General features: G+C 40.2%; 1 protein-coding gene across 9 annotated transcripts in view; it reads right to left on the reverse strand.

Annotated features, from left to right (window-relative positions):
- NMNAT3 (nicotinamide nucleotide adenylyltransferase 3) overlaps positions 1-11,636 on the reverse strand; it is a 29,917-nt gene extending 18,281 nt beyond the window's left edge. The window contains exons 1-3 of one of the 9 annotated variants that reach the window (XM_068692096.1): positions 11,507-11,636; positions 2,734-2,835; positions 376-508 (exon numbers count right to left, since the gene is read on the reverse strand). In XM_068692096.1, the coding sequence (XP_068548197.1) occupies positions 376-490 (115 nt within the window). In that variant the 5' untranslated portion in view covers positions 491-508; positions 2,734-2,835; positions 11,507-11,636. Of the gene's footprint in view, positions 1-375; positions 509-2,733; positions 2,836-5,790; positions 7,851-9,502; positions 9,754-10,563; positions 10,862-10,900; positions 11,402-11,476 lie in introns of those variants that run through there. The other 8 variants (XM_068692092.1, XM_068692100.1, XM_068692097.1 and 5 more) reach the window with 8 other exon arrangements.
- Between the last annotated feature and the right edge of the window lie 893 nt (positions 11,637-12,529).

Consider the following 12,529-nt stretch of genomic DNA (forward strand, 5'->3'; position numbering starts at 1 on the left):
TCATTTTAAAATACAACATATCATAAAGAATGAAATCTGAACATAAATGTTTTTTTTCAGTTTGAAAACTATTGAAGGTCTCTCACAAGATTCAGTCTATTCCATGCATAGGATTCTAAAACTGCTGATAAAGTTCTCAGTTCAGTTGCACAGACACTCGTGATACCTTTTTTAATGCAGTAAGTCAAAGGAAGAGGTAATGCTAGAATTTCTATATAGAACATTCCACAAAAGCTTCATATCAAGTCATCAAATAAAAAATAATAAAGTTAAGCCAACTGTGAAGTGACAGCTTAGCTATAATAAGTGTTAGAAGTGTCTTCCTTTTCCCAGGAAAACACCACGTATGTGTGATCCTAACAAACCGTTACTGACCTGTTTGGTGCAGGTGATCTCTAGCCAGCTCAAATAAACGCATATGCATATTTGTGATGGGGTTAAAGGAGCCACAAGCTAGAAGAATGAGAGGTATCCTGCTCTTCATTGACATTAAAACTACAATTCCAGCCTAAAGAAAAAAAAAAAGATGAAAAAAGACAAACTTGACAAAAGAGCAGTCTTCTCATTGTCCCTCAAAATGAAAGCAGAAAGTGCTGTTCTCAGAACCACGTATTCTTGAAACATTGGGAATGTATCAAAAGTTCAGTTTGCTGCATCATTACAACACACAAAGTATTAGCTCAGAAGCACACATACTTTTATACTAGTTAGGAGATCATCAACAGGTTTTTTCCCTATATACATAAATAGCTAGAAACCATTTCTAGAAATTCATGTAGTCATTTATACAAAACTGTCAGAATTTTGAGTTTTTATTTTTAATCTGCTCTTACCAAAAAACATCTTCATGCTGTCTTTCTGTCAGCCCCCTATTAATAACTTTAGAACCTGCAGGCCCGTCAAAAGCGCTTTTTTTTCCTTTAATTAAGTTCTTAAATGGGACCTGTGCAGCATATGGCGAAAACCCACATGTAACACCAAAACCTACAGGTCTGGCTTCCTCAGAGGCAGGCAGGCAGTGGCTGGTGGCCAGGCAGCCAGTCTGCACATACTTTGAACACTATCAGCAACTGCCTCCTCAGTTTCTTCATTGGATGGCAGAGCAAGTGATGGTGGATCAACGATAGGGAACAGCAGGGAAGAAAAACTATGGCTGTTACAAGAAAACACAGGGGACATTAAAAAGCTGTGGATATAGGAATAACAGGTGGGGAGCAATGCTGTTGGGAGCCTTGCTGCAGTAGGAACTGGGCTGAGTTAGTTACTGTGCTTGGTGCTCCTTATTTGCATAACTCTTTTTACAATTGGTCCAAAATATACCAGGCATGGTTCAAACAGTTGTGTCCTACATATGTCTGTGATCAGGGTTTTTATATGGGCTGTCTTCTTGGCACTTGAAATTATCCCGATAACGCTCACACCCACGTGCAGCACAGAAAACTACTGCATGCCAAGCATCAGAGCCCAGCCCTGGCCCGAAACAGACCAAACCGGGTACGGATTCTGTGCCCTGCGCAGCACAGTTCTGTTCCACAGCTGCAGCCTACCAAAACACTGTAGCTCAGAGCCCACCGCTCACTGGTCTGAGTCCTTATGTTCCCCCTACGTATTTTTTCCCCTTTACTTCCTTAGAACAATTTCACAATAATGGTTAAAATAAAGCCCAGTTTATGTTTCATATTTGCAAATTCTATCAGTTCATTTATAGAATTTACTGTAGGATTTAACTCTGAAGACTTGGACTGCACCATTTAACAGCATTTGGTGCACCCAGCAACAAGTTTTAATATTTCCACTTTTGAAATGTTGGCAGTTTGCAAACTTTTAATAGATAAAATTATTTGAAGCATACGTACTATGAGTTCGTTGTCTAGCATTGAATACACATAGTAAGATCCCCCCTCTAGCCTAAGGGAAATATACAGGGGTGTGAGAAGACTCACTGCTGGAGATAACAATCAAAGTCAGCAGCAATTTTATGGTCTACAATTGCAGTAGCTGTGGAAAGCACATTTCACAGTGATCTGTCCCTCTGCTTTGGTTCACTAACCCTGCAGAGACACTAACGTGCTCATACATGAGGGCTGTATACAAGCTTTACAGCTGTTTTATTCAGAACAAAAGCAAACTCAAGAATTTTCCTCAGTATCACGAGTTCTGTAAGCAGATCTTCATTTTATTGGGAAACATCCTTCTGCCTTGAAAAAGGTAAAAAAAAATTGCTATCTGATGAACTGAAAACCAGATTGTTACCATAACATTTAAGTGTTCTCCTACAGTTCCAGCTTTTTGCTGGGTGAATTCTGTTGCCTCAGATTAGTCAATGTTGAACTCCCAATAAGAAATTAATTAGTTCTAGACTAAGAATTTCCTGGAAGCAGAAACTTTTTACAGTAATAACTATAATGATGTTGCTCAGCATCCAGCCCTGCAGGTAGGCTTGGACAGTATTGTATGAGAAACTAAAATCAGTAGTATTCATACAGCTCCATCCAGATTGTAGGCAGCACTCCTCTTACTCTCTTGTTCAGGGGGCCAATACATACTCAGTCTTCCCAGTTTCATCTATCAACAGCAGCTCTAGCAAGGCCTCTGGCATCCTCTCTTCTGTTCTATTGAAATGTAGCTTATGCTTCCTTTGCTGTGCTTTCCTTTGCCATGTTGAAAGTTATAATTTATTTAATTTTTAAAGAAACTTTTAACTCTATACACGTTTAATTCTTTATTTCTCACCTGAAAAAGATGCCTTGGATGGTTTGATTGCAGTTCTGACTCACTTACACCTCTAGGGAAGGACTTCAACCTGTAATTCCCAATGATAACCAGACAGTACAGCTAATGGAAATTAAAAATAACAAAAAAAAAAAGGAAAAAGAAAGATCAAATAAAAATACACTAATGGCAAACAGGTAGTAAAGAGGCATTCTAGAAGGTATTTATTTATATGTACACATCATATATAAATATATAAAGAAAAATCAAAACAGCAGTACTTTTATTCCTAGTATCCCTATGTACTGTAACCTAAAGTTACTCAGCAGGTACAGTAAAGCTTTTAAGGTTCCAAAGAAAACTTTCAAGAGAGAGTGCTCTCTCTTTCCTATTCAAAATAGGTAAATCTTTCTCTGCCACTTGGAAGTCCATCAGTTTGGGACCACCTCAAGCTGGGAAGAGTGGAAAGCTGCATCCCCAGGGAAGTGTTTTGTGTGTGCCTCTCTTTTGGATTGAAAAGGAAGACTTCTGGTAAAAGATTCCAGCTGGAGTGAATGCTGTTTAGATTCTGCATACTCCCTGAGTATATTTTAAGATACCAATTCCCCAAGCAAAATTAAGTATAGCATATTGTTAAAGAAGTGAAGAAAAGTTATTTCATTTCACACTTCCTCCATTTATTCTATTAGTATCTATTAGTATTAGAGGATTCTATTAGTAGAATCCTCATTACGTTTTCTGGCTTCCTTATAGCTAGCAATGAGTGCTTCACACCAACTGATTTTTCAGCTAAGCTCCCTTGAGAAATCAATCAGAGAAGAAACTCTATACACCATAATGTTCTCCTGACCCGTTCATCTCATGAGACGTAGTGGCAGTTGCACTAAGTGCTGCAGCACCACTGTGCTCCTACAGTTACAAATGCCTCCAACCATTCAAATCAGTCACATGCATTTTACCTACACACGAAGCAACATGCCCTTAACTAATTTCACCATTTGAATACAAGCAACAACCAAGGAAGTAGGTGACTGTGCTGTTATCATGCATTTACGGAGTGTGCACATCGTGCTAGGGGAATATATTTGTTCCATGTGTTCCATAAAAGTAAGCCATTAAACCAGCCCCGAATACTTTGATAAGTTGTCTTCCCTTGCCAAATGGCCTTCAGACCAAGAAAGCAGTAGTTAGTAAAAGCCTGCATCAATTTCAATATGCTAATCCCAATTTGCACCTATTAGTTGCTATATGTGTTTGCACAAAGTCACCCAGGTGTAACATCAATAACGTACTTAGTTAAATAAATAATCTCAGATGAATTTGTTCCCTAGCAATTGTCCCTACATAATGCATCTTCCATTAATGGTGCCCCATAAAACTGAAGTGTTTCCTCCTGTTGCTGCTCCCAAGTCTAGCTGAAATACCAAGTACTTTTGAGGAAGGTGTATATGGGTAAATCAACTGCTTCATTTTCACGGCAAGGCTGTAAAAAGAAATTCCAATTAAGTCAAAATATGTACCTTGACCTCAAACAGAGTAGGAGAATTATGGAAAACGCACAACATCCTTAGATTGGGAGGGGAAGAAAGGACAGAGCACACCATCTAAAACAGGGGTGCAACATAGAAAGTAAGCTCTCTAGTACCTCCTAGGTAACCAAATTTTAGGAGTGCTTCAACATAGCAATGATATTAATCAGCAGAAAGCAACTATTAAGCATGTTTTAGAAGTCAGGTCCTTATCTCTGTGCTTCCACTTCCACAACTGAGAAACAGGAAATAACATTCAACTATTTCTGTGGCTGGACGTGGCTTCATATATATCAAAACTGAAGTGACCTGATTTGTAGAGATCTACTACACATCTTCTCCATCATAGGAATTACTACTTCTGTGACAAACTACTGCTTTTGTTTACAAGCTACATACAGTTAAACATCTTCCACAAATCCGCATTTCAGAATTCTAAAAGAGAGTACTTAAAGTGCATTAGGAGATAAAGAAGAAAAAAAAAAAAGCTTTTACATCTCAGCCTTTCATCTGTATCTCTTGCTTTAACAAACTTTTCATTTTTTTTCTTTTTGCTGATATGCCATTTTTTTATTGCCTATGCTATTCCTACAGTAAGACCTCACCTATTTTCAAATCATTTTGACGCATTCGATAGAAACCTTGGGGGCAAGTCATTTAACATTTCTGCTTCGTCACTCTTATCAGTTAGTATACTAATTTGTATATTTGAGCTTAGTAATTCACTTCTTTTTAATGCCTTTTTTTTTTTTGAAGAAACAACCACATTTGATTTTTGCATAAAATCAGTACATTTTATCAATACATCTTGTGACAATGCATGTTCCCTCCTGACATGAGGGCAAAATATAACACCTTTTCTCATCTTTGCTGTCAGTCCTCAAAATTCACAAATAATGGCAACAAGTAAAAGCACACCTTTGAACAGAGAGCATGAAGATATGCCACCTCAGAGCATTACAGCTTTTGTTTTTGATGACAAAAGGGATGAGTTAAAGACTAGGGCTTGCAGGAGATAAATTGTAGCAGCAGGTTCACGTTTCATGCAACAAGTGCTCATGGCTCCCTCTGGTGAGCACTTCTGCACAAGGGCTGGGCACGCTTGCTCCTGACAAGGTGCACCGGTAGCCTTGGCCAAGCAGCTGTCTTCTTGCTCAAAGCCAGTTACCTTATGTGCTTGGGGTACTGCCTGCAGCTCAGAAAGGCTCCATGCAGCTATACTTAAAAGGACAGATACCTTCAAATGAGGAAGCCACACTTAAGCAATATGATAGAGGTTATGATGATGGAAAAAAAAAACACATAGTTTTCATTAGAAAATTAATGCAAGTTCTTTTCCTGTTGCTTACATTCCTACAATACATCAATAATAGATGACATTACAGATGACCACAGTTAAGTTCTGCTGAAAGTCAGTAATTAGAGCCATATCTGATTAATTATCAGGAGCACAACGGAGTGCTGAGCAGTGCAGTCTGATTCATGAGCTGTTAAATTAGTAAACTGGAGGACAAGACACTCATACGTGCACACTGCGATGCAGACTCACCCTTGAGTACGATTTCTGAAAAGTGCAGAAAGAAATCAAATTCTAGCACAGGATAAAAATGTTATCTCCTCCCACGAGGGTAAATCTGGACTAGTTTATATGAAATTTAGATTCAAACAAGTTAAAGCTGCACAAATCCATTCTTTCAGTAGGCCACCTCATTGCCTCATAGAAATTTATTTAGCTGAGCCCAGTGAGTTCCACAAGGTGATGTCAAGGGTATTATGGTTGTAAGACACATTCTCAAAGTCAGAAAATAACAGCATATTTTACTAGCTGACCCAAATCACAGCAAACCACAGCACACAAATATCCCTTAAAAATATGACCAGATACCAAAGATTCTCATGCTGTTACTAAAAGGAGCTGTTGCTCTAACAGAAGTTACTCCAGTCACTACATTCCCAATGCGTGCTTTCACTAAAAGCAATCCTCCACTGCAGTGACATATTTATGTTATGTTCATTATTCAAGTGGAAGGTGGGGATATACAGGTAAATATCTGGGTAAGAGAAAAGATGAAAAATGCACAATGTAGGGTGATATTTTATTTACTTATCAAAAAGTTACTCACTCAAGCCATGAAGAATTTCATAAGGTGGCTATAAATATTCTGCATAGCCTGATATGACACTCTAATCCTCTAAAATGGCTTTTTCAGGGCCACATGATGGATCATATTATTGTTATTTCCAATGACTCAGGTGCACTTGGTTTCTTCCTTCATTTCATGAAATCTTTCATAACTTGCATTGTAGAGCCATTAACAAAGTACATGATAGAACACATGATTTTCTATCATATTCAGCACATCAGAAGGATGAAGGTGCCTCTGTTTTTTGTTTTTTGTTTTTTTTTTTTTTTTTACAGCCTGACTTTCAGTTAGAAAATGCAAGTCTCACCACAGTTTCTAAATCAGATTAAAAAAATAAGCAACCCTAACCAACTTCAAGCCTGTTGCAGGCTCCACCAGAGCAACAGATTATACAGCCTCACAGAAATCAGCTTTTTCCCCTACGTATACCTGTGAAAAGGGGCCCAAAGCATTTCAAATATTCTTTAGTAGTGCATTGGACTCTTTTACTTTAGATAGGCTTAATTTTGGGGTACTCGCCATTTTTCCTTCTGCTTTGTCCAAGCAGTAATTTCCCCAGCAAATGGTAGTGACCAAAAAGCTATCCATGCACAGGAAACCTCACAGAAAACTGCAGGGAGTCCGTGTCCTGAATCCCAAATGCCTGGGGGGCTAATAGAGAAAGCAGCCTCTGCCAAATTGTCTCTTCCTTTCCTGAGATTAGAATCCTCCACATCACAGTACGAGGCCTTCTTCTTGCAATCGCTTTATTTCAGGCTGTATCAGTGGGGAAATGCCCATTCACAGAAAAGCCAACAAAACCTTTTAATACTGCCTTTTCTTTTTCTTTTTTTAAAAAAAGTTTCTAAGTATAAATCTATACCTTTCTTAGCTCAGATTTTAGCTAGTAGCTCAGTTTGAAAGTGCAAATCATTAGAGTTTTTTTGGTGCAGTTACATCTCTGAAATCACCTTAAATATGATTTACCCTCATTCTGCCCTTTTAATATTTTTTTCCAAAGAAAAAATTAGTTCTGTATTTAACTTCCATTCCCAATTTCCACTCCACTGATAAGAAGAAACTGGAACTGAATGGCACTAAAATTCAGTGAAAAGCATACGTGGACAAAACATGAAAAATAATCAAATGATCACAGGAATCACCCAGTTTAAAATATGTGCTAAAATTGAATCTGGTGACTGCTTAAATGGCTTTGAAGTGCAAAGAACTGGGGCAGCAGAATTCCTTAGTATAGCCTTAAGAAAACAAACATTAATCTCAACACCCACAAGATGGTGCCAGGGAATTCAAATCAACCACAACATTAAAAAGCAAATACGCTTATCCAGGCAGTAATTTCCCCAGCAAATGGTAGTAACCCAAGAGCTAACCATGGACAAAAAAAAATAAAACTGCAGTGTGTCTGTGGCCCAAATTTAGAGAATAGAGAATAACTGAGAAGTTGTCCTTTTTTTTTTTTTAAAAAAAAAAAAAAAAAAAAAAAAAAAAAAAAAAAAAAAAGCTTGTGAATTCTTGCAGGTTTATAACCATGAATACACTCAGGGATATGCCAGCATTTGGTCCTCAGAGTTTACAGAATTTAGCCATTAAGATGTCTGTAAATGTGCTCCCACAATAGGATTCTGTAGGACACTTTCTTCTCTGTATTCTTAATTCAGACCCTCACACTGCACAGTTCATATTCATAGGTGCCCCATTTCCCAAACAGGAATGTGGCCATAAAAAAGACCACTCACACGCATCAACAGCAAGCTCACGTATTGTTACAAGGCACATACAGTGCATTTTACCCAGTATTTTTTGGTAGTTAGATTTATCTACTCTTCTTTAAGCAGAAGAAAAAAAGTTTGTAAGGACAAACCACTGCATATTGCTATTACACTCTTTCTCTATATTCTCAGGGAACACTGCCCAGTTGTTAAAGTATATTTATTTATTTATTTATTTATTTTAAAAAAGCATTTCATTGTAACTGCCCATACAATACACAACAGTGCTTATACACAACAGTGCTTAGACATGTAGCTCTGCAGCTGTTGCACCTGGTTGTACAATCACTTGACAAACCCAGTAGTACTACGCTAGCCCAGAACTACACAGAAAAGAAGTAAAAAGAGAGCAGCTTTACCCACGACATCCATTCAGCCCTTGCTGGGTACTGTAGGGTCTCAGCATGCACTGCACAGCAGCAGTACATCCTTTAAGCAGCGTTTCAACAAGCTCAAGAGACTGTGACTGAATCCAGGTGTCTTCCTGGACTCAGTACAGAGTGGGCTTTATAGTTACTTATCCAACAACCCCTAATGATCTCTCAACACCTAACATTCAACTACTTTTCCATTCCTTGTCCTTACCACATTAGCTTATAAGTTTTGATTTTCCTCTTCTACAGCTGTTTTATGCAACCAACAGTCAACCTTCCATTTACATGTATGATTCAATTATCCACAAGAAACAATATATTAATTCCCAAAAAAGAGAATATATGCAGAACTGTGACCTGGAATGACTAATTTTAAGTGTATAAATTGCTGATTTAGATGAAGCACTGGCTTGTTTGTCACAACAAACTCTTACACGACTTCAACAATTCCCTTTGCAAAGCCAGTGATTTCTTTCCTATCAACTCATTCTGGAGTTCTCTTACAGTTAGCAAAATACATTCATCAGGACCTAAGGCAAATTTAGTAACAAAAATACAAGCTGCTCACAAATGGTAGACATTTAAGTGGCAAAGAAAGCATGTTCAATCACCAAAAGTGGGCTTTAAAAGGCAGGAAATAAATGGAGCCCCTAAATCCACTACTGTAAAACACTCAGCCATGAAATAATTGCTTATTGCGACTACAAGGTAATGCAGGATTTCCAGAACATCCAGCAAGACCAAAAGTAAAACAACATCTATAATTGCACTGCTCACTTTCTTGTTCCAAAAAGGGATAACTATTTGCTGTCTAGTACATCAGAAGAAAGTAACTCACGGCACAGTTTGGGGAGTTATGAAAGAGCACTTCAGTGGCTCTACAGTTACATGGAAGATATCTTCTATCAAAGTAAAGAATTAGAATAAAATGAAGAACTTAACTGAAGGCTCTCTACCTATACTTCGAAGTTTACCTGACCACCTGCGGGCAGCAAGAAGGAACCTTCCTGCAACACACAGAACTGCTCACTTTGTTAACAGCATGATACGTTTTCTCATTTTGCAGTTAATACCAAGTACAGAAAGCTGCTGTTTGAAATGAAATGCTCCCATCCCACCCCACCTCCAATTCAGTAGCATTCAGGTGTCCCTAAGTGGAGCACAGCTGACAGTACGAAGGCTATCTGCAATCAACACTTAAGCCATCAAAATGAAACGCATTCCATGCATTCCTTACGCTACCTTAGGAATTTGACTAGTAACACTGAGGATTTTGCATAGCAATAAGGCTGTTTAAGTAAATGGTTTCTAGGCACAGGAGATCACATAGCTTGTTGTCTTTGTATTAGGTAATCAACTTTGAATTTCTACTTGTTCTATCCTGTACAATCAAAAATTCAAAGAAATTAAACAAACATGTATGTGGCTCGCCTATCATCCAAAATGCTTTGCTTGCCCTTAAGAACATTTCATCTGTACAGGGATTTCTATCTAAACAAAGAACAAAGTAAGATTCTGAAACAGCTTTATAGAAATGAGTTACCTACTTACTACTGATTTTCAAAATCCACTTGCATAATCGCAATTATCACCCTATTTGTAAATTTTTAGAATCATTGAAGTCAGCATTAATAACCATGCAGTTATATCATCCTGAAAACATCCTGACCACATATCTGTTTTTCTGTGGCAGCCAAAAAGCCAATGAATGCTGGGCATCATGAGGAAAGGTACTGAGACCATCACAGGGCATTGTTTTAGCACTAGGAAAACCTGGCAGGGCCCACATCTTGATTGCTAGGAGCGTTCTGGTCTCAGCTCAGGAAGGGCAATTCAGATCAAGTGAGCCCGGCTACAGCTGCTCCAGGGAGGCAAACTGATGCCTGCAGCTGCTTGGCTTGGAGAGGAGCTTGAGGGAGGACACAGTTGAGCATTACAAAGTTGAAAGCAGTACTTTTTCCTGCAATATTAGATCTAGGAAGCAGTCGGTGAAAGCAACAAAAAACTTTAAGCCAGACAAAAGCGCAGAGGATACCTGCATGTATGGCTTCCCTCATGAAATGGGGCTGGCAGCTGAGAACACAAGTGGAAACAAGCAGCTGGGCCAGTTTCCCTAAATAGTCTCTGCTCTCTGATGTCCAAGACAAACCACAGGCTGGACAGACAGTCTGACACTGCTTATGGTTTTTGAGCTCTCCGTAATATTTGTAAGCTTAAAAGCTAATTTCTTAGTTTCTTTCTTTGAAAAACCTGGAATGTTTGATGAACAGAGAGACTTCTACAGCGTTTTGCAGAGTGGTGCACTATACTAAACAACAGCATTAAAAAGGCAGAGCCTGCTATAGTTCAAACTCCCCTTTGACAGGACCCACCTCTTGTGTCCCCAGCACCCCTCGCACACCCCTGCGCCTCCCTAAGGCCCTTCACAAACACTCGCAGACGAGCTGAGCGCTAACGAGTTTACTGAACCTAAGCTCGATTCTACAGCCTGCATTTCTGCAGTTAAAGGCATACAGCTAACCCACTGCCAGAATGGAGCGCTGTAACCAGGCTTAAATAGCAAACTAACGCCTGAGGAATGAGCAAAGCACGGCCTGCACTGCTACTGCGCCTACAGGAACAAACACAGCTGGGACACAGCCCTGCGCCTGCAGAAACCCCGGAATAACCCTGCACCAGGGATCATTATAAAACCAAACACCAGCTGCTGCACGAGAGGGGAAAACGACCTCTGAAACTGACGTGGAGGAGACAGATGAGCGGTTACACAGCAAAGCCAAAGCCTAAATATACACACACACACATATATGGCACCACGGCCGGCCTCTTGTCCTAACGCTGACATTCTAGCAAGTGTTAAAAAAAAAAAAAAAAAAAAAAAAAAAAAAAAAGAAAAGAAAGAAAAAAGCCCAAACTCCCTCATTAGCTTGAATTAGCTCTATACATACAGAAACACAGACACGTGCGGCCCCGGGTACCTGCTTACCCCGCAGCACCCGCGGGCAGCGCGCCCGCCTTCCCGGCCCCGCCTGCGGGGCCCCACAGCGGCGGCGGCCCGAGACTGCCCCCACCCGGCCCCGGACACAGCCTGCCCCTGCCCCTGTCCCAGCCCCTGTCCCAGCCCCAGCCCCAGCCCCTGCCCCTGCCCCCTTAGCGCAGGCGGGCAGGCAGACGGGCGCGGGGCGCCCCGGGGGTGCTCCTGCTCCTCAGGCCGGGCCGGGCCGGGCTTCGGAGCTGTGGCGGCTTCTGAGGGCCCGCAGTAACCGGGCTCGGCTTTCTCGGGTTGGGGGGGGGGCACCATATGGCCTCCTTCCTTGGCAGCGCCTGCTGAATGTCTGCAAAGTGCCCCGGCGGTGTAAAGCAGGCGTTAACGGGATCCTAGAGGAGAGGGGAGTCCGGAGAGTTTCAGGTCATTTGGATATTACATTTAAATCTCAGCAATGTGAAATCCAGCACCTCAGGGTGTCAGAATGACACCGGTCAGTTCTGTCATCTACCCCAAATCTCCTAGTTATCATAATGTTGAAACACAAGTATTCCTCTTACTTGACATCATACTCAATATATATAGAGAGAGAGAATAGGATTGTGAATTTTAAGCTTTGCTGTGTGAAATGCACGTGTAAAAGATGCTGTTCGCTGTTGCAGCGAGGACAGGAGCTGTCCTTCAGACCTTTGGTTGGCCAGGGGATGGTTTCAGCATTTGGATCTTCGGCTTGTGACTTGAAGCAGGGTGTATTCACTAGGCACAGCTTGAGGAAGTCTGAAATCATAAATTAAATTCCCCAAGCAAGGCACAAGTTTAAAAAATGCAGATAAGTGTGTAAAGTGTTTTGTCTTTTGCTTTAGAGCGTATATAAATATTAGTGTTTCCAGGCCTTTCTTCCTAATGCTAAATCTACAACATTATAGGAACATTAATTCTCCCAGCTTCCTTTGAGGGAGAAAAGACCATTTTTAAAAACTTCATAAAGCTGACATCCCAGACCAAAATGGATCAT

The sequence above is a fragment of the Anas acuta genome, chromosome 9, assembly GCF_963932015.1.
Source record: "Anas acuta chromosome 9, bAnaAcu1.1, whole genome shotgun sequence".
In the NCBI taxonomy this organism is placed as follows: Eukaryota; Metazoa; Chordata; class Aves; order Anseriformes; family Anatidae; genus Anas; species Anas acuta.